Source organism: Lycorma delicatula, chromosome 12 (genome assembly GCF_047948215.1).
Source record: "Lycorma delicatula isolate Av1 chromosome 12, ASM4794821v1, whole genome shotgun sequence".
NCBI lineage: Eukaryota > Metazoa > Arthropoda > Insecta > Hemiptera > Fulgoridae > Lycorma > Lycorma delicatula.
Genome location: NC_134466.1, coordinates 52174301 through 52194741, shown reverse-complemented (window position 1 = coordinate 52194741; position 20441 = coordinate 52174301). Strand labels below are relative to the sequence as shown.

General features: G+C 27.9%; 1 protein-coding gene across 5 annotated transcripts in view; it reads right to left on the bottom strand.

Moving 5' to 3' along the window:
• Positions 1–20441, bottom strand: part of LOC142333437 (E3 ubiquitin-protein ligase RNF13-like) — a 114959-nt gene that overhangs the window by 48360 nt on the left and 46158 nt on the right. For all 5 annotated transcript variants that reach the window (XM_075380534.1, XM_075380532.1, XM_075380530.1 and 2 more), the window contains exons 2-5: positions 19531–19860; positions 13281–13451; positions 6724–6919; positions 1726–1828 (exon numbers count right to left, since the gene is read on the bottom strand). In XM_075380534.1, the coding sequence (XP_075236649.1) occupies positions 1726–1828; positions 6724–6919; positions 13281–13445 (464 nt within the window). In that variant the 5' untranslated portion in view covers positions 13446–13451; positions 19531–19860. The remainder of the gene's footprint in view (positions 1–1725; positions 1829–6723; positions 6920–13280; positions 13452–19530; positions 19861–20441) is intronic.

Here is a 20441-nt window from a genome sequence, read left to right as displayed (position 1 = left end):
CAAACCAAAGAGTAATTAAATGATTGGCAACAAGTTGACTTAGGGAGAATATTGTCTGACAATATAGAGCAGTAATGAACTAAAAGATGAGAATTTTTTGCAATTTATTAAAGATCGGGCATGTATGCCTCAGTATACATGTTGTTCTTATGAGTGTCTATTTTTCAGTCACTCTGTAGTTAACTTTAATGTATATAAAATTAAACAGAAATTAAAGTAGAAAATCCAAAAATAATACAATTCTAAATTATAATTTTCAATTGATAATTGAAAATTAAATAATCAGATATTTCATCAAATCTATTATATATATACATATATAATAATGCCTATTAAATCACATATACACATTTTTATAAGTACATAAAATTTTATTTCACATTTTATTTCAAAACTTCTGTTTTTTTTCATAATTTTTTATTATTATTATTGAATTATTATTTATTGAAATTTTTTTTACAATCACACGTTAATAATTAATAAATCAATATATTTAAATTAAAAAAAAAGTTAAAAAAAGGAGATAAAAGTCCAATTCAAATCGATGTGCCTTCACCTTATAAGATCCAAATATTTCATTAATTAAAATTTTATTTGGCTATAACTTTGGAACCAATGAACATAAGTACCAGTTATGATATCGTTGAAAAGCTGTCAATGAGGGCTTATTACTGCAGTTAGAAAAAGTCCAAAATCCAGATTTTTTGGAATTATGGGCTTTTTTAGACACTTTTGGTTCAGTCGATTGCAATCAAAAGGGGAGATGCACAACTAGATGTTACAGCAGTCCTAAATCCAAAATTTCAGCATCCTATGGCTAATAATTTTTGAGTTATGCGAGATATGTATGTACGTACATACAGACGTCACACCAAAACTAGTCAAATGGATTCAGGACTGGTCAAAATTAATATTTCCATTGAAATTTGAAAACCAAAATCTTCACAATAACAATACTTCCTTTACTCTGTACAAGGAAGTAAAAATAACATTTGATTCCCAGATGAAATTTTTTTCATCTGTTTTCACAAATCACAATTCATGAATCAACTCAAATCATTGCCAACAACAGAATTATGAATTTATTTACCTCACTGAAACTTGGTGTACACTCTTAGCAGAAATGCGGGAAGCTAAGAATGACCTCAACAATGTACAACAAGCACCGCTTGACTTTTTATGGATTTATCAAACAAACACCCCTTGCCGATTGGAGGGGCAAATTTTGGGTCAATGGAGGCAATAAAAAACATTTTTTTGTGTTATATAATTGTAGATCAACTGCGGTTAAACATCAGATTTTTGTTATGTAACACCACTATTAATGATTATTATAACTTAATACCTGTATTAATAAATGAATAACTTAAGTAATAAAACAGAACTCACTGTTGAAGAGAGCCCTTAGATCATCTTCAATATTGATTCATAATTATAATTTATTTAAAAGTAACAATCATTAATGAAGTAATGAAAAATAAAAAAAAAATAGAAAAGAAAATTACCTATACACTGAATGATTTTTGTAATTACCACTTTCTCAGCAAAATGAACACATTATTGTTCACTAAGTTTATCTCACATTAAATATTCCAAAGAAAATAGATCATCAAAATTGCTCTTAATTTGGATAAAAGTATCAATTGGCAAAAATATACAGTTTAAATTTTCACACTGTAGTTAATAAATGTTATAGATAATATTTATTTGATTTATATTACTCACCCACTATGATATGAATAATTATCTCTTAATAAATGACCAGTTGTCTCTCCAACAAATACTGATGGTATATATATACCACGAGGATTTTCAGAAGACATTGCCTCTGGAAAAATAAAAAAACACAGTTTTTAAAAATGTTTAAAAAACAAATAATTTATTCCTAGAAGTGGTATCAGTCTTTTTTTCTGATTTGAGTAACATCAAAGTACTAGATCTAATTTTTTAAATCTTGAAATGTGTTTTTTTATTAAACAAAAAATAAATATCTTATTCAGATCAATATAAAATATTATATTATATGGATCCCATACAATAAGTTGCTGCGCTACTCCACTAATAAAAGAAACTCCCAGGAAGATCAAAAATGACCATTATCAGAACAGTAACATAACATACAAAATAAATAAAAAAGAGATATGATTGAAATTGATATTAATTCCACTATATTAATTTTATTTAATAATAAATACACAATTATGTGAATATATATGTTGGAGGAAAAGGTCCTTTGTAATCTCCTGATAGATGGCTATAGGATCGCATAACACTGAGGCTGCTAAAAATGTTTGTATTTACAGATATGATGCAATATCAATACATATAACACATAGCTGGTTCCAGTCTTTTCAATCTGGAAATACTGATGTCAATGATGCAGCTCACTCTAGTCAGCCAATGACTGAAAAATTCTATGAAATCATATTAAAAATAAAAACTGGCACACTAGTATGACCAGCACATTAGTGGTCAGGATATCAGTAGATGAATTAACCACTGACCACATAACAGTTTTAAATGGTTTGAAAAAGGCTGGTTACAAAAAAAATAACTATGTTTGGATGCTAATTATTTAACAACAAAGAATTTAATGGATAGAAGTTCCATCTGTGAATCGTTGGCAAAATCAAATTAATAAAACTGTTTCTGAAATGACCCATTACAAACAATGAAAAATGGATCATATATGATAGTAATATACAAAAAAGAAACACGGTCAAAGCAGTCGGTATCTACAGAATTCTCTTAATAGCACAAAGTTGGCTGCAAAAGATGCTTGTGAAAACACTTACTGCAATTTTTCGTTTAGAAAACAGCAGCTTTGCACTGACATTATGATTTTAAATAGCAAAAGGTGGTCGATCAAAACAGCATATGTGTTGGGTAAAGTTAACAAAAATAAAAGAATACACAGCTCGTATTGGCCAAAAGAAATTGGACTTTAATTAGAAAGAAAACAACTGAACTTATGTTATAACTTAATTCTATATAAGAAATGTCAGCTGAATCAACATATGAATAATGATATTGAATGAGAAAATACATGAATATACATTTTTCAAATACACATTTTGAAAATCTACAATTTAACAAAGCCTGAAAACAAGAGAAAATAAAACACCTTATTTACAATTATATACTTAGAAAAACATAAAATCAATAAACATAGTATGACTGGAAAACTATTACATTACTGACATATGCTGTAATATTGAAAAATTAGCGATGAACAAATGTCATTAACTTAGAAAAATAAATTACAGTAAATCTTATTATTGGCACTGGCCTTTTCTGAATTATGAACATCATCAAACTTAACATTAAATAATTAAAACATGTAATTCTAGTTTACTACAGAAAAAAGATTAATTACAATAATCAAATTGAAATAAGTGAACATAAATAGAGTTCATTGTAGAAAATAAGTTTTCTTGAAAACATGAAATTACAAAGTCCAAAAGCATAAATTCACATCAGGAGTAATTTTCTTTAGGTTAATTTAAGAGAAGTAAAATGAATACAGTTCATGAGTAGATAAGAATTACTCTCAGCGATTAACAAGTTACAAGATTAAATGATAGAGTTAATTGCAATAAAAACAAATTGTGATAAGTAAGCACATAAAATATGTTTGCACATGACAAAATAACATAACCTTATCTAAGCCACCTGTCGTGACTGCACTTAAGTGAATAAATGGTTTTTTAAACCAAACTTGAATTTGAAATGCATAATGTACGATTAACTGAATGTTCCACAAATTTTACTAATAACGTAACTGTTTAATATAATAAATAATGAAGGATTTGAACATCCCTTAATAAAACACGAATATTGGTAAAAAATGAACTCGTGAAATTAAAGTGCACATATACATACGGTTTATCCTTGGCGTAATCTGTAATGGCGAATCAAAAATAACAGAGGTAACAATTTGTGATTAGAAGTTGAATAATTACGTAGCACCTCAAATATGTAGCAACGAGTTTGGAGAGAAATTGCATAGATGAAAATGTAATCAGCAGCTGGAGAAGATTCGGCGTCGATAGAGTTGGCAGTTTGTAGCAAATGAAACACTTTTAGGAGAGACGTAATATACAGAATTTGAAGATTAACTTAACAAAGAAACGAGGCAAAAACGAACATAGAAAACTGTGAAATCATGAAAACACTGACGAGTAGAACAAGAGAATATTTAGACGGAGAAATACCACATCGTTTATGAGAGTATGAATGCGATGAAAGTACTTAAACATTATACGAGAGAGAATCGCAAGTAGCCTGTACAACCAGCCTGTACAACCAAAAAACTGAACATGAAAAACTGAACTGGAATGAATAAAGTTGGCGTGGTGAGAAGTAGGGGAAGCGAACAAAGCAACGGACAGAAGAGTGTGTGTGTGTGTTTTGACACACACACAGAGTAGTGTCTAAGTGTAGTATGAGAACAATTAGAGAAAACTTGTGGAATTCGGGAACGAAGACATAACAAAAATAATTTACAAGCAAGCAGACCTCTAAAGAATTACGTAAGACTGATAAAATAATTTCTGAATACACAAGTTGAAGAAATGACATCAGGGCAGACAAAGAGAAATAGACTTCTAGGAACTATGACAATATTGAAATTGGTTGAGAATAAAAAACACTTAAGAATAATATATATATTAAGACTAAACAGCAATAAATAATGCGTGATAGAAATAAGCTGACACCAATATGATGATGCAACAGTAAGTCAAAGTGGAGCGTAGAGAAATTGATATTGAAAACAAACCCAAACAACCTATTTTAAAAATGCACGTATGATAAGCCTTAGAAAAATGCGAAATAAATTTACCAAGCCTGTAAACTACAAGACTCGACCATAACCTTGACTTTACTGGAATAAACGCAACTTTACGCAATGGCGTAAACAATATGTCTGGTTTAATTAACTTGGAGTTCCCATACTCAAGGGAAAGCAAATATGTAAAATTAATGTTTAAGAAAATAATTCCCAGTTGTGATAATAAATTTTTAAATGAACTATTTAAAACTGTTTAAAAAACAGATACAGACAGTTTTATTCGAAATGTAAAAGAATCCTTTTTTACTTACATATTAAAATATAGAGAAACTTTTATCCCAACCCTTTAATAAATAAAATAATGTTTAAAGTACTAATCAAAAAGTATTTAAAGCATGTTACTTGTACCATTTGCTATCTAAATTTATAAACTAAAAAATTCTTGATGTTCTGCATTGATATTATACTGCTTTTAAAGAATCATTTGAAGTGATAAATTAATTTTTTTTTACAAAAATGTTCACTAACATCAAAATAATCAACAAAATGATCTTATACTTGAATGTGAAGATGAATTTCATATTTTAATATCTGTTGACTACATCATACCGTACTTACTCAATTCTAAGATGCATTATTTTTTCAATATGATTGTTCATAGAAATAAGGTGTGTCTTAGATTCGAAGAAGTATGATTGGCATAACTTACACATATTTCGGGATAGAATATCAAAGTAAAGTATCAGCATTGATATTAAAAGTACTCCAATATCGATACTGAGCTAATATATTGATACTTCCGATATTTGTTGTTATATCATGTTATGGTCTTTCCTTATAACCTGTTACTGTTACTCTCTACACTCTTAATCTAGTACACTACATTAAGAAGTGAAGTTTAGTTTTCCATTAATTTAATCATTAATATGGCAACATTAACGGTTGCATTATCATGCAACATTAAAACGGACAGTTACTGTATAGTGAAAAATAATGGCAATAGAGCTCCCAGCCATCATTTCGATATTAATGAAGACAATATATGGTTCTGGAGAAAAGACTGTTTAGCAATATTTTTATGCAAAGCATTGACCAAGTGTTTTACAGACCTAAATGAAGAAGAGTTCCCCAAATTGAGGATGCTGTAACTGAATCCTTAAAAGAAAACATGCAAAAGGAAAACCTAAATGTAGGTATTTTCTATTGTAAAAAACTTTGAAATATTCTTGTGAAATTATGTGGTTTAAATTTTTTCTTTTATTTATAGACATTTTCTTTACTTCAAATAATGAATTTTTAAAATGGGGGTGTGTAGAATTGAGTAAATATGATATTTTACAGGACTGTTTAAATAACAGAGTTCAGAAAATGTACATTAAACGGGTGAAAAATTATAAATTCCCATATTTAAAAATAAATATATATATATATATATATATATAAATGTTGTTTCTTGCCATTTTAACACATTCTTAATGTAGTAATGCAAAACAGATTTATTACATTTTTACTGTAACTGTTAGTCACATAATTATGGCAGGGAAGGAAAGACTTAGTTGTCATCATCTTTTCAAACACACCAATGTCCCAAGACACACCACTTACAGCTAGTTAATAATTTTTTCTAGTCAAAAAATCTAGCCGATTTAAATTATGAAAGAAAAAAACCAGTCAATTTAAATTATGAAAGAAAACAATAATAATAGAAAAGATGTATGAAGTAAATAGCAGAACAGAAATGATGCTGAACGAACAGTCCGTAAAAACAAATAACTGATCAACAAAAAAATATTATATTTATCATACACTAAATCCATCTGCATTTTAAACACTGTTTTGTTCAATATTTTATACCTATTTTACTAAATTTCAAAATATTACAAGTAACATACTTATATAAATAATAAAAAAAAAGGTACAACCCTACAAACCTAAATCCGATGAATTAACATTATGGACTATAGCAAATTGATAATTTGCTTTCTGTGCAGCACGCACTTTTGCGTCAAATGAGCAATTGTATCTTTTAATTATCACAGCCCATCTTCCAGTATAATTTGTAACATTACTAGGTGGAGGTGCAATTGGAGTACACGCTTCTGGTGGATCAGCATATACTGCCAATGCCTGAAACATAATAAGGAAACAAATAAATAAATAAATACTTATCATCTCTTTTATATAAACAAAGAAAATTGTTTAAACCTAGAACAGGAGACTCTAACTTAGCAACATATAAAACCTATTCATCCATTAACCTGTCATCTATAATTTATTGTACTCATATAGTGAATTTGTATGCTTATAAATTCATATTGTTTTAATGAACAGATGCTAAACTTTCTCCTTATGTATTTCTCACAAAGGAATAGCATGTTTATTAGTTAATGCCAACTATTAAAACCTTGATAATGTAACAGCTAAAATGTGCCTGATTATATACATTTCCCTTTATATGCATATCTACTTCCTCTTTTTGTTAAATAAAACCTCATGTCTTTTCAAAACTGAACAGCTCAAAGTTACATCTTGTAACAATAATAGTAGTTTATCATGAAAAACACAGGTCAATAAAAAAATAAATAATAATAATTTGGAACCAATATAAAAGTAGGTGAATTAGGATGTATTTTTTATGCTGAATCTTAAAATTAAATGAAGATGATCGACAATCTACAAAATCAAAAATTCTGCAACAGGATAATGCTAGACACTGCACATCACATCCAAAAGTCAAGATCCTTGTGAAGTTGAAATCTGAACCTATTTCACACCCTCCATACCCACCAGATTTGGTGGCTTGACTTTTCACAATTAAAGAGGGATATATATATAGGGTATTCATTTCACCATGAATGATGAACTAAAGGACGCAGTATGTTTGAGGTTCAAGAAAAGATTGCCGATATTCTTTTCATTGATTGAATGAGATAACTGGTTCAACGGTGGGAGAAATGCGTAGCTGCAAATTATGAATATATGGAAAAACAAATGTAAGTTTTTGTAGAAAATAAAATGCACTTTTATGCTAAATTGTTTCATTTGATTATCTCCATTCATTTGCGACTTATGAGTGACTGTGCTTTATATTTCAGTCATCCCTTGTAATATACCCCTTTCTACAATGAAACAATGTGTTATATTCACTGCTTGAACTCACCAGAAAAAGAAATGTACAGCACAAATTTATTTGAGATCATTCAAGAAGTCTACATGCTAATTTACTTCTATTATTAAATTAAGTCTAACGTTAGATTGCTCTGAATGGTAAAACAATAATTTCTTGCACAAACAACTTGCTTCCTCTACATTAGCCAGAAAAATATTACTACATGTATCACACAGCAGCTAATATGTCACTAAGCAGCAACAACATTGTGCAAAAATCATTACTGATGAATATGGTTAAATGCTTGACTAATTTGAAAAACAGAGAATTTAATAATTAGTATGGCGACATATTTTCAAATTTTAAAAACTGCTTGTTTTAATAGAAAACTGACTTCCAGTTTTAGCAGAAAACCATTACTGGTTTTCTTATTAAATAACCCTCAACACAATGGTCACTATACAGATCACTCATTACTTAAACTGAAATCTTGTTACTAAGAACAATTATTTTTAACTTTAAACCAAATTGTATTTATAATTCTTCAAACTTTTTTTTTAATAAAAAAATTGTTACTTATTGATAATCGCCATAAATTTACGTAAGGAGTTGCTTTTCAATTTTAATAGAATCTGTTACTGATGGCTTATTTTTATTCAGAATTATATATATATATATATATATATAATAAGTTAAGAAATTATGAACTGTGTTTACTAATTATATTGGTAATAAGTGTTTTTATATTTCATATGGGCTTAAGTGTGTTGGCTAAATGCTCACTTTTTGTGTATACATAATTTTTACTCCAGTGCTACACATTGTTTTTTGATGCTTAAAGATTGAAAACTGCTTCATGCAATGCAACAGTTTATTTTTTAGATTTCGTATCACACTTGTTAAACATTCAGCATTACCAGCTAGCTAAAGTCATCAAAATATTTTCATATGATAGGAAGTTGTTATTGTATTTATTGCAACAGTTAACTGAAAGAAAAAAACATTATTAGTTTTGACAATTATTGTAAAATATTATTGTTTTTGTTAAATGAAAATAAGGATATTTAATAAACTACTGCTCGACATCCTAACACCAACAAAGAGCTAGAAACAGATAAAGTATTAAGATCTTTGCTTAAAAATGATGTACTAGGTGAGTTCAAAAGGTAACGAGAGTTTTGAAATTTTGTGGATTGTATTACTCCGATTGTATAAAATTTTGCTATAAGAATGGAATAAAGTGTAACAATGTTTTAAAAATGTTAAATATTGCTTTTGGTGAGTCTGCTATGAGTAAAGCAAGGGTTTACGAGTGGTATAAGCTTTTCGAAGAAGGTCGTGAAGACGTTGAAGATGATGAGCCTCCCGGATGCCCCAGCACAGGAAAACGTGGAAAAAATGAAAGAAATAATTATGAATGATCGCCGAATCACAATCAGAGAAGTCGTTGATGATGTTGAAATATCAATTGGCTCATGCCATGAAATTTTTTCGCATGTTTTGGGTATGAAACATGTGACAGCAAAATCTGTTCCAAAATTTTTGATTTTCGTACAAAAACAGCGCCAAATGGAAGTTGTTCAGGAGTTGCTAAATGAAGTCAACAACGATGCAGAATTACTGAAATGTGTCATAACAGGTGATAAAACACGAGTTTACAGATGTCCAAACTAAGGCTCAATCGTCCCAGTGAAAGTATTCTGGATTAGACCGAAAAAAATTTGACAAGTACAGTCGAATATGAAGGTTATGCTCACCATGATCTTTGATTTTAACGGCATAGTGCATCATTAGTTCTTGCCACAAGGTCAAACAATCAATAAGAAGTATTACCTACAAGTTCAACGCTATTTGCGTGAAGCAATAAAAAAAAAACGCCCAGATTTGTAGCAAAACAATTCACGGCTTTTGCACCACGATAATGCACCTGCTCACACTTTCTTGCTTGTTCATAAATTTTTAGCCAAAAGTAAATGTGTAATGATACCCCAGCCACCATATTTGCCAGACGTAGCCCCGTGTGAGTTTTTTCTATTCCCAAAAATAAAGAGAACCTTAAAGGGCCATCATTTTACAAGCATAGATGAGATTAAAAGTGAATAGCTGAAAGAGCTAAACAATATTCCAAAGATTGAATTCCAGAAGTGTTTTGGGGATTGGAAAAAGCACTAGCATAGGTGTATAACATCTAATCGAGACTATTTTGAAGAAGAAAACATTGCTGTAGATGAATAAATAAAATTCTTTCTAAAAAACAAAAATTCATGTTACTTTTTGAACACAACTCATGTAATATTAAAATGTTAAATATTCTAAACAAACTTAAGAAACTTTCAACCCTACCTAAATATCAATTATTTAAAAAACTAATTTTTTTACTTACTGTTTTTCTATTCTTTTTTGTATTTTCTTCAACACTTAATTCTTTTACAGAAATATTGAGAAAAGACATAAATGGAAATTAGGATTATTTAGTTAAATTTTAAATAGGAAATGATGCATTTATTACACCTAGCCATTAAAATCAACTAAGATTATTTATTTCCACTTAATATCTGTGGATGATCTGGTAAACCTTTCTATATTAAAAATATCTTAACATTCTTTTTATAAATAATTATACTTTGCTGGACTATTTTTATTAACACTATAAATAATTTTACAATGTATTTGGAAAATATCCAGCCATTTTTAACCCTCTGGATGTCAAGGTAACCCTCTGGATATCATTATGAAATTCACTGCTTGATGGTGTTGCTATATTTTCTCAAAGCGTATTCATCGATGTACGTACAGACATCAATTTTGTTCTAATAGTCGAAAATTAAACAGAAATATCAAATACTGAAAATCATGTTTCTGTAGTTACATGAATGTTGTCGCACGTAAACTTGTTGATATTTTAGTCCATTTATTTCATAGTTAGTTATTATTTCAGGTTTTATTATTATTAAGGACTGTCTCTACATATTTCTTTGTTATATTTTTTACTTTGTTTCTTTGAGTTTCAGTTTTTTATTGTGTAAAATGTCTGCAACACCGGGAAATAATATAGAAAACAAACAGATTGCAATATCTGTGAATATTTTGACAATGAGAATCATGAGTATAATTTGCATGAAATGTACAGTGAATCAGACAATGAGGTATTCTAATATAATTGATGAAGAAAGTAATGACGAACTGGAAGACACTGATTACTGGAAAGTCATTCCTGAACAGCTGCAGCCACTACCTCATTAATACAAAGAAATGCCAGGACCAAAATACATGCCACCCATGGGATATAAAAGTAATTTATTATTTCAATTAATTTTTCACTATAATTCTGCTAGAACTCATTGTTAAAGAAACAAATCGCTTTGCAAAGCAGTTTATAAACATGCAGAAAGGTTTAGCAGCTCGATTGGTGAGAAGCAACGAATACAGGTGACAATCCATCTGGTGGACCAGGGTTGTGGAAATTACCAGAGAAGAAAGAAGTAAGATGCTGTGTGTGCACATCAGAAGAAAGAAAAAGAAAATCAAGAACTATAAACATAAATGTTAAGAAAACATTTCACAAAAACTAATATTTAAGCTATGTACTATCAGGCTTCCAGAAGCCATAATTTTGTAAAGCGATCCAATTTTCATAATTTTTGTTTTATTTTATCAAAAAATTCATTTAGATATTTTCATTCATTTGTTCATTACTGTAATTGTTAGAATATAGAAAAAAATAAAATTTTAGTAAATTTGACTATCTAAAATTATTTTATGATAAATAAAAATAAAAATTGTGTAAAAAGTTATAATTTCTGGTGATAATCATATTTTGCACAATGTTTTTGTTAAGTGTGAATTTTTTAAATATTATTAAATTAAATACTGCATCATTTATTAAGGTTCTGAAATACTACTACATAACGGTTAAAATGCCTAACAGTTAGCACATGCCAATCCAAAATGCTTGACAGTGAAAGGGTTAATACATCTAAAATTAACTGTATAACTTTGATCTAACTTTATCAGAGTCAGAGAAGATTTTACATCAAATCATTCTTTTAAGACACTAAGTTAGCAGAAGACTACTATCAAGTGGGTTTGTATATCATGTAACTAGTTGTATTCATGTCAAATGACATAATCAGCGAATCTTAGTTTGAGTTCAAGTTTTGAAATTTATCAATGGAAAGTAATTGAATGACTAAGAAGACTTTCAGTAATGATTCATGATTAAACTTAAAACATTTCAAATATAAACAACGAATCTGTCAAAGTGAAAAGTTTGTCAAAATCAAAATATTGGAAAGTCTTTAATAAATACAACATATTAAAATTTAAAATAATTCAAACATCTAAAGAATTCCAGACCAGACTATTGCTTCAGTGATTTTAGAACAAACATGAAATATTTAGCAAAAATATTTCTTACATGGTATCTGTAACAAAATCTAAAGGAATTTCTTGCAGAAATTGTACAGGATTAGCAGCAAACAGTAAAAAATGGTTAAATTTTCTTAAAAAAGTTATAAGAATTCTTGGTCTATGATCCAATGGTTATTGATCATACTACCTAGGTTTTGTTGGAAAGTAGAGATATTTTTAAACTAAGCTCTTAATAGTTTATTTTTTTGTGTCAAGTTGTTAAGTAATTTATTAAATATGTAAATTTTCACTTGATAAAAACAATAAAATTTTACAAAACTGTGATGACTTCTGGTGTTTTATCTTTCTGTTAACTACTATAATTAATACAATAAACAACCTTCCTATTGTAAGAAAATTTAGTTGATGACTTGAGTCGGTAGTGATGAATGCTGAAAAAATCAATTCCAGACACTGTGCTGCATCACATGCGGCTCATCTTTTGCTGGGAAAAGCAAGACTACTATTCAGTGTTAACTTACAAAAGACTTTATCCATTAAAAATATGCTCATTCAAGCCAGTTACATAACTAAATACACAAATCAAGCCCTATTGGGCCTTATGCCTTACAAGATGCATCATTGATGTTAACAAGAAAAGAATCTCTAAAGTTATTTTTCTGGATCAGAATTGGTCATCTCATAAATTCCTTTTCTTATCCACTGACCAAAATCATCTCTCCCTTTCAATACCAATCACAATAAAAACCAAGAGACACACATCGATTTTTTTTACATAAATGTAGTGTTGGATCCTAAAATATAAGGATTTGCAAAAATCTTGATAACCCATTTTTGACATAACACCATTCATACTTTCCCCTTTAATATAGCTATTCCAGCTACATTCACCAAGTAAATAAAGTTGATTTCATCCAAAACATAAGCTTTTATATTTGATCATATTTATAAATTAAACATATTCATACAAACATTGCAAAATAATAAAATAAATAAATCAAACATTACGTCAATTCCATCTTGCGGTATAATCCCTCCGAATAATGCTGGCATATCACGAAATTCAACTTCAATTTGATGTCGTGTATTATTATTAAATACCATAATATCTGCATTAACCATTAATAGGAAACCGTTTATTAAAACTATTAAAGCGATTATAATTGCTTCCATCTTTCCCTGTAAAAAAAACATACATGAATATAATTTACTGTAAAAAAATTCTTTACTTTTTTTTTCTTTAAATGTTAAGTCTCTTTCTATTACTTATTGTCATAAATTTCTTTTTTTATGGTTTAACTCCACAGGAGTGTAACAACAAAACTTATAATCATCAATTAACATAACACTTAATTTTTCCTATTGCTCTCCAATGTATGCAAGAATTTTAAAACTACAAAAAGTAGATTACACTAATTTTTATAGTATCAACGAGTAAAATTAATTTTTCAACAAATTATAATAAATACAGGAAGTATAACTTCAATGGAAAATTTTCTGGATATTAAAACCCTATAAAAAACTAATGTTTTACATATTTGTTTAAATGGCACGTAGATGTGCAGAAATTTACTAGAAAAAAATAATAAATCAATATAAAATTATACTGTCTCCATATAGAAAATTGTATTAATATACAAATTTAAAGTTTTATAAAAAAAAAAGAAAAAACCTTAAAATTAAAGATATTGAATAAAGTTCACACAGCGATTACCTCGTACGTTTGATTTTCTTTGGTTTGAGAAAGCTCCTTAAGTTTATCAAATTTAAGTTCAACAGATCATAAAAGAATCAAAATGATACTGAATTTTTTGAAAAAATATTATTTTGATTAGTACATAACAATACACTGCAAAGGCCTTTATAAGATAAATTAAACAAATAAAAATAAATTATAAGCTAAAAACAGATGTGATTAAACTTCATGTTAATTACTTAAATACAAATGTATGAAGAAATAATATTATGATAAATATATTAAACAAAAAAATTATTACAAAGTAATTCACACTTCAGTTAGTGCCGCAGAAAATTATTTTCAGCACCTATTTATATACACGTTGAACGGGAAGAAAATAAATCTGTTTATTTATTTTTTTTTATTTGATTAGTATTATTTAAAAATTCATCAATATAATAATATTGTTTCTACAAAAGAACATTTTTTAATTGTAACTTAAACAAATTGTAATAAGATTTTTCAATTGGTTAATTAAAAATAGCAACGATATCACAACATTTTTTCTCGTAAGCTGAAGTAGTTTTAATAAATGGGTTGAGTTATATGAAAACACTTCCGTAGTCTTATTTGGTAGAAGTGGATATTGTTATTAATTTAACATTAAGACCATTCTTTTTAACAAAAATTGCACTTTATAAAATATAAACATAAAGAGAAGTTACATATTTAATTTGCTAAATATCGGTCTACACAATTCATTCTTACGGGACCAGATTCTGACAGCTCATTTTTGTGAAAAGTCATTCTGACTTTTCGAGGAAGTTTCAGGAGATGACACTATACTAAGGGAATTTTAGTAGGCTTAATAAATATTTAACAATGAAAATTACTTAGTTTTATTATTACAGTGATTCAGAGCAAAACAGAACAGTTTGTTTTGTTACAAACAAAATCAATTTCATCATCCCACAAGAACTTGTTATGCAGAAAAACACCCACAAATTTAACTTTATGGGGCACAGATATATTATTATTATTAATAAGAAGAATTCTATCCACATTATCAGCAATTTTACATCTACCTGTGAGAAGCACAATGTAACAAATTTATCAATACTCAAAAGTTACACAATTACAATACATCCACTGAATAATTTTTTAACTGGTACTATAAAATTTACAATTCCTTTTAAATAATTATCTTCAGATATAAATACAATTTTGTTGTTTTAAAAAGGGTTAAAATGAATTGCTCAAGATTTCCAGGCAAGACAAAAACAAACAATAAGAAAAAAAAAAAGGGACCGGTCTGAGAATACTTACCTGAGGAAGATGTTTTACATTTTGAAGTGAGGATCTAAATGTTTATTCTTATCAAAAGATAAAATTTCAAATGTCTGTTTTTGGTTGGTAGAGTATGAATCTAACCAATTGTAAGCAGTTTCCCTGATATCACAGTTACTAAATCTTTTTATCAGTAAAAAAAGTAAATCAAATACTTTACTGAAATTGAAAAAAATTGAAAATGATTTATCTAAGCAATTAAAAATATTTTTGAAAAACTGGGAAATGGCCTTGTCAGTAGGCAATTATACTTCATTGAATTGCTAAAGAAACAAATGATATGTTAATGCCCTTCCAAATTCAAATTACTAGTACTTTACTACAATAAACAATGTGAACAATCCAAAATAGCCTATTCCCAAATTTCAGCAGTACATTTTTTATTATCATCATCATTATTATTTACAAATAAAAATGGCATGTAAACTTTTTGTATTACCATGTATTTAAAATTAAAACCACAGATTTTTATTAAGCTTTCTATCTTATCTTTTATTAATCTTAATACAACTCCATAAGTACAGCTTTCTAACAGTTTTGTAACTATTAAATTGTAAGCATTAACTGGACTAATTACACAGCAAACAGACAACAGTAATCATTAAAAGTAAATGTCAGATAATCAATAATAGTTTAAGAGATGGTATTAAATTTTGGAAATAATAAGATTACATTACACTGCAATGTAATCTTTTGTTAGTAGTTCAATTTCTGGTTTGCATAAATAGTTCAAATAAGATTGAATGTATTTAAACAGTAGATTTAATTATTTCAGTAATGTCAACAAATAATATATGTGGGATATATAATTCTCATGAATGTAGGAAATGTTGTAATATATACTGATTTTTAAATTAATTATCAAGGGCATCAGGACATTACCAAGATGTGAAAAACAAGAATAAATTACGAACCTTTATTTATTTTCACTTCCGTTTAAAACTTTGAGAGCCAGTCATTTTTATGAATCTCCTTCTACAACTACCATATAGTTTATTTTGATTTTTTATAAATGTCAGAAGTATTTAGCATATTTCAAACACCTATATTTAATTAACTAATAATCGTGATAAAAAAATTGCCAAATCAAGTTAAATCTTAAAGTAGCAACTTTAATTATATATATATCAATTGGGAAAAGAATCATAAATAATAATCATAAAACAAATTACAATTATAAAATTATGTTTTACAAAAATTTAAACAAATACTTTTGCAGTCTAAAAAAAAAATCATTATTTTATAACTATTTTTTAACATTATTTTTTTTTAGAGTAGAATAACTGAAAACATGGCCAGTGCGACTGGTATATGATCTGACATAATTTCAGCAGCAGCAGATTGTTTTTTTGTCTAAAAACAAATCTACTTGAACCTCTAACTTCATGAGATTATGGGGACATTCAGAAAGTTCTCTGCCTGACAAAGAAAACACACAATTTTTCAAAAAAGTTTTCAATTTTTTCAATAACTTGAATTCATTACATTTAGACTTTTTAACATTTTAATAACCCTAGTTTAGTGCAATTTGTCCAACTCGGCAAAATAAGTGGTCACATCATATTTGACATTATTATTTAAAGTGAATCTTATTCAAAGAACCATTTCTTTAGATTTGGAAAGAGGAAATAATCGCTGGAAGCAAAATCAGACACAAGTGGAAGCATAAGTCATAAGTTCTGCAGCAAAATCCAAGACATATATAGCCATTTTATCATTGTGAAAGAACTTTACCTTTTTGGCTAGATGTGGACATTAAAGTATCCTCCAACTGGTCCAGTAGTGAAGTGTAATACCAGTGATGGTCCTGCTTTTTTCCATATAGTCTATGAACACCACCCAACCCTAAAAAACTGCAGCCATGACAGTTCTTACTGATGGAACCGTTTTTACTTTCCAAAGTGTACTTTCACCTGCTTCCATCCACCGTTTGGTCTCTAGCATGTAATGATGATTCCCATACTTCATCAACCGTAACAAAACGTCGCAGAAACTAAGAGGAATCATCGTGTTTAAATAAGTATAAATATCCTCACGAAGTATTCAGTCAAATGAAATTTTGTCAACTGCTAACAAACATGACACCCATCAACCAGAAGGATTATTCTAACCTAAAACATCATTTAAAATGCGAAGGACACAGTCTATCAAGATGTTTGAAATGTCAGCAAGCTCATGAAACTTAAGTCAACTATCATTTAACACAGCACTGTGAATTTTTGTAACAACTTCATCACTTATAGCAGTTTTTAGGTATCCCAAGCTTTTATCATCTTGAATGGATGTGACTCATCATTTTTAAATGCAGCACTCACTTTTTTCTGTCAAAAAGGAAGGGGAAGAATCCCCTTCCTTTTAAGTTAAGTGGAATATTAACGCTTTCAGAATGTCCACTGAGAATAAACCTTAAAAAAATAATACTTTATAAAACTCAAACTTCAATTTTATCCATTTGTTAGAAATTGTTTAAAACTTGTTTGCTTTACTTGATTCTCACAAACAAGCAACTAAATCCACACATCTGAAATTTTATAGCATACCATCTTGACAAATATCATAATCATACGGTCATACTTATACATCTGTCAGGCAAAATCTTTTCAAACCTTCTACATATTTTAACAATTATTTCAATTACGTTATGCACAGTAATTAACATGAATGTAACTTGAATACTGAATACTGTTGCCAACAGATGACTAAAAAATAGACTTGCTACACTAATGTTATCTGTTTCCAAAATATAAGCTGGCAGTAAAGTTTAAATTGTTCTCGCTTAAAAAATGTCTTCATTATTTCAACTATTTTTTTCACAATATATGAATCAAATTATAAATATATTCAAGCCATTTACTTTTAATTTTACAGTAGCTCTTTAATGTGATTTCCTCAAAGCCAGATACAAGTATATAACCTTTACAGGTTACCTATTTCATGAGATTTGTAGCTACATTTTGTAATGTTTGTAAATCACATTTTTCAGCTCATCATGAGTTCAGATTGTTCTAAAAACTACACTTTTAATTATCCCAAAAAATATGAAATATATGGTGTAAGATCAAGAGATCTTGACCACAAAACTTTTGCAATCAATGACCACCAAAAAAACGTTTTAAATATTTGCATTTAACAATCATTTCATTAGAAAAAAGACAAGCAGACCATCTAGCTGTAACTAACATTCTTGTTTATTTCCTCCAACAATATAACAAAAACTTTTCTGTTAAATTATGATTAACTTTCATATCTACTATACAAAAAATAGCGATTATTACATGAAGCCGAGAGACTGACAATAATTTTATGAGCCAATTTAAAACTTTATGCACACCAGTTTCAGATGGTTATTAGTGAAACAAGTGAAAATTTTCATCACTTCATATTTAGTTGTTCACATAATTTCTAAGGTAAACAAGATACTATCACTATAAAAAAAAATAATAATAATTTTTTTAGTCACATTTTCATCAATAAACGATCAAAACCAATGACAATATTCTTTAATTTTGTTTAGTCTGATAATTTCAATTTGATATAAAACCAACATGTTAAATGAACAATTTATTTTTTTTTATAGCCCTGTAAATAAAAAACTATTGGCAATACAATTTGTGACGATAACAGAAAATATTTTTTTGATTCAGTTAAACACTCTTTTACATCTTAAAAGAGATGCGTCTGCAGTTAACAGTGATCAGCCTAAGTCCAGTTCTTTCTGCAATTACTCATAAAATTTACATCTACTTATATAAATAACAAACCAGTACAATAAAAATATACTAACTGACAAAACAAAAAGAAATTGACATTGAAATGACCAGATTATTTAAATGCTATGATGGACACCATTCACCAAGTCGCAATCTGGTATAAAATTTACTCTAGCGTTAACTTATACCATCTTTATTTTACAAATTATATCAGTTGCATTTTATAACATTTTTGATAATAAAATTACTTTACGAAATACTTTCTGTTCTAATAATTTCCAATTTTAGTTTTCTAACTTCAATATTATGTCACATTAATAACCAGGTAACATACAATCCTGATTCCTCAGACAGAAGCATGAAGCTTGTCATAATTAGATAAAATAATAGTAAATCTGTCTAAATAATTCAAATGTGATAATAAAATTTACATTTTAGATACATATATATATATATATATATATATATATTTAAATATACATAAACTAATATAAGTAATTAACAATTAATGCAATATACATACCTGAATTTTAAGCAGTACTGCTGTAAAATCTTAAAATTTATTATCACAGAAAATTACAATAAAAAAAGAATTATTAAAATTTATATACTTATTTCTTCTTTCCGTTTTAATATAAAATTATTTACTTTTTAATATTTTATAGCTATATAAACGTTCCAACACTAGATTATGCAGACTGTTCAATTGTTCGTTGACACAAATTTTTTGCTAATGATCCACAACAACGGTCATCATTTATTAATATTAACACACCTAATATTTTTTTGACTGTGGACAAAGCACAGTCAATAAAAACCAACATATTTAAGACAAATAACACCTTCCAGTAAACTGCAACAAAAGAAAAATAATACAAAAAATAAATTAAATACTATTTCCAATAACAAAATTTAAACAAAAAAATATAAAATTATATTATAGAAAAACTTTTCCATGTTTGTTCATTTATGCTCCAATAAGTAAAAAAAAATCTTTTTTTTTCTGCTGATTAGAGAGTATGATAGAATTAAATCATTTAGCCTATCTTTATTAGTCTATTAACTGTGTAGTGGTGTACCTATTAGTAACAGATTAGATTAATTTTCACTTATTCCAGTTTATAAATTAATTTTAATGACATTAAGTGGAGTAAGTCTGTGTTTGTTATATTTGGTTGAATATGTGATACGAGTTTTAGAATGTACCAGTGTAATCATTGTTTTAGCTTTATTATCTATATTTGCTTTGTTACTTTTTTAGTTTATGTGTAAAAGAAAGAGGTTTATGATGTACTAAACAATTCTTTTTAGTTGTTTCTAAGTCACGTACTTATGTAAAACTCCACTATTACAATAATTAAATACTGAAACCAACAGACTACATTTTGCAATTACAATGGTTTGGTCGACTGACTGTTCAACTCAAATAAGTAA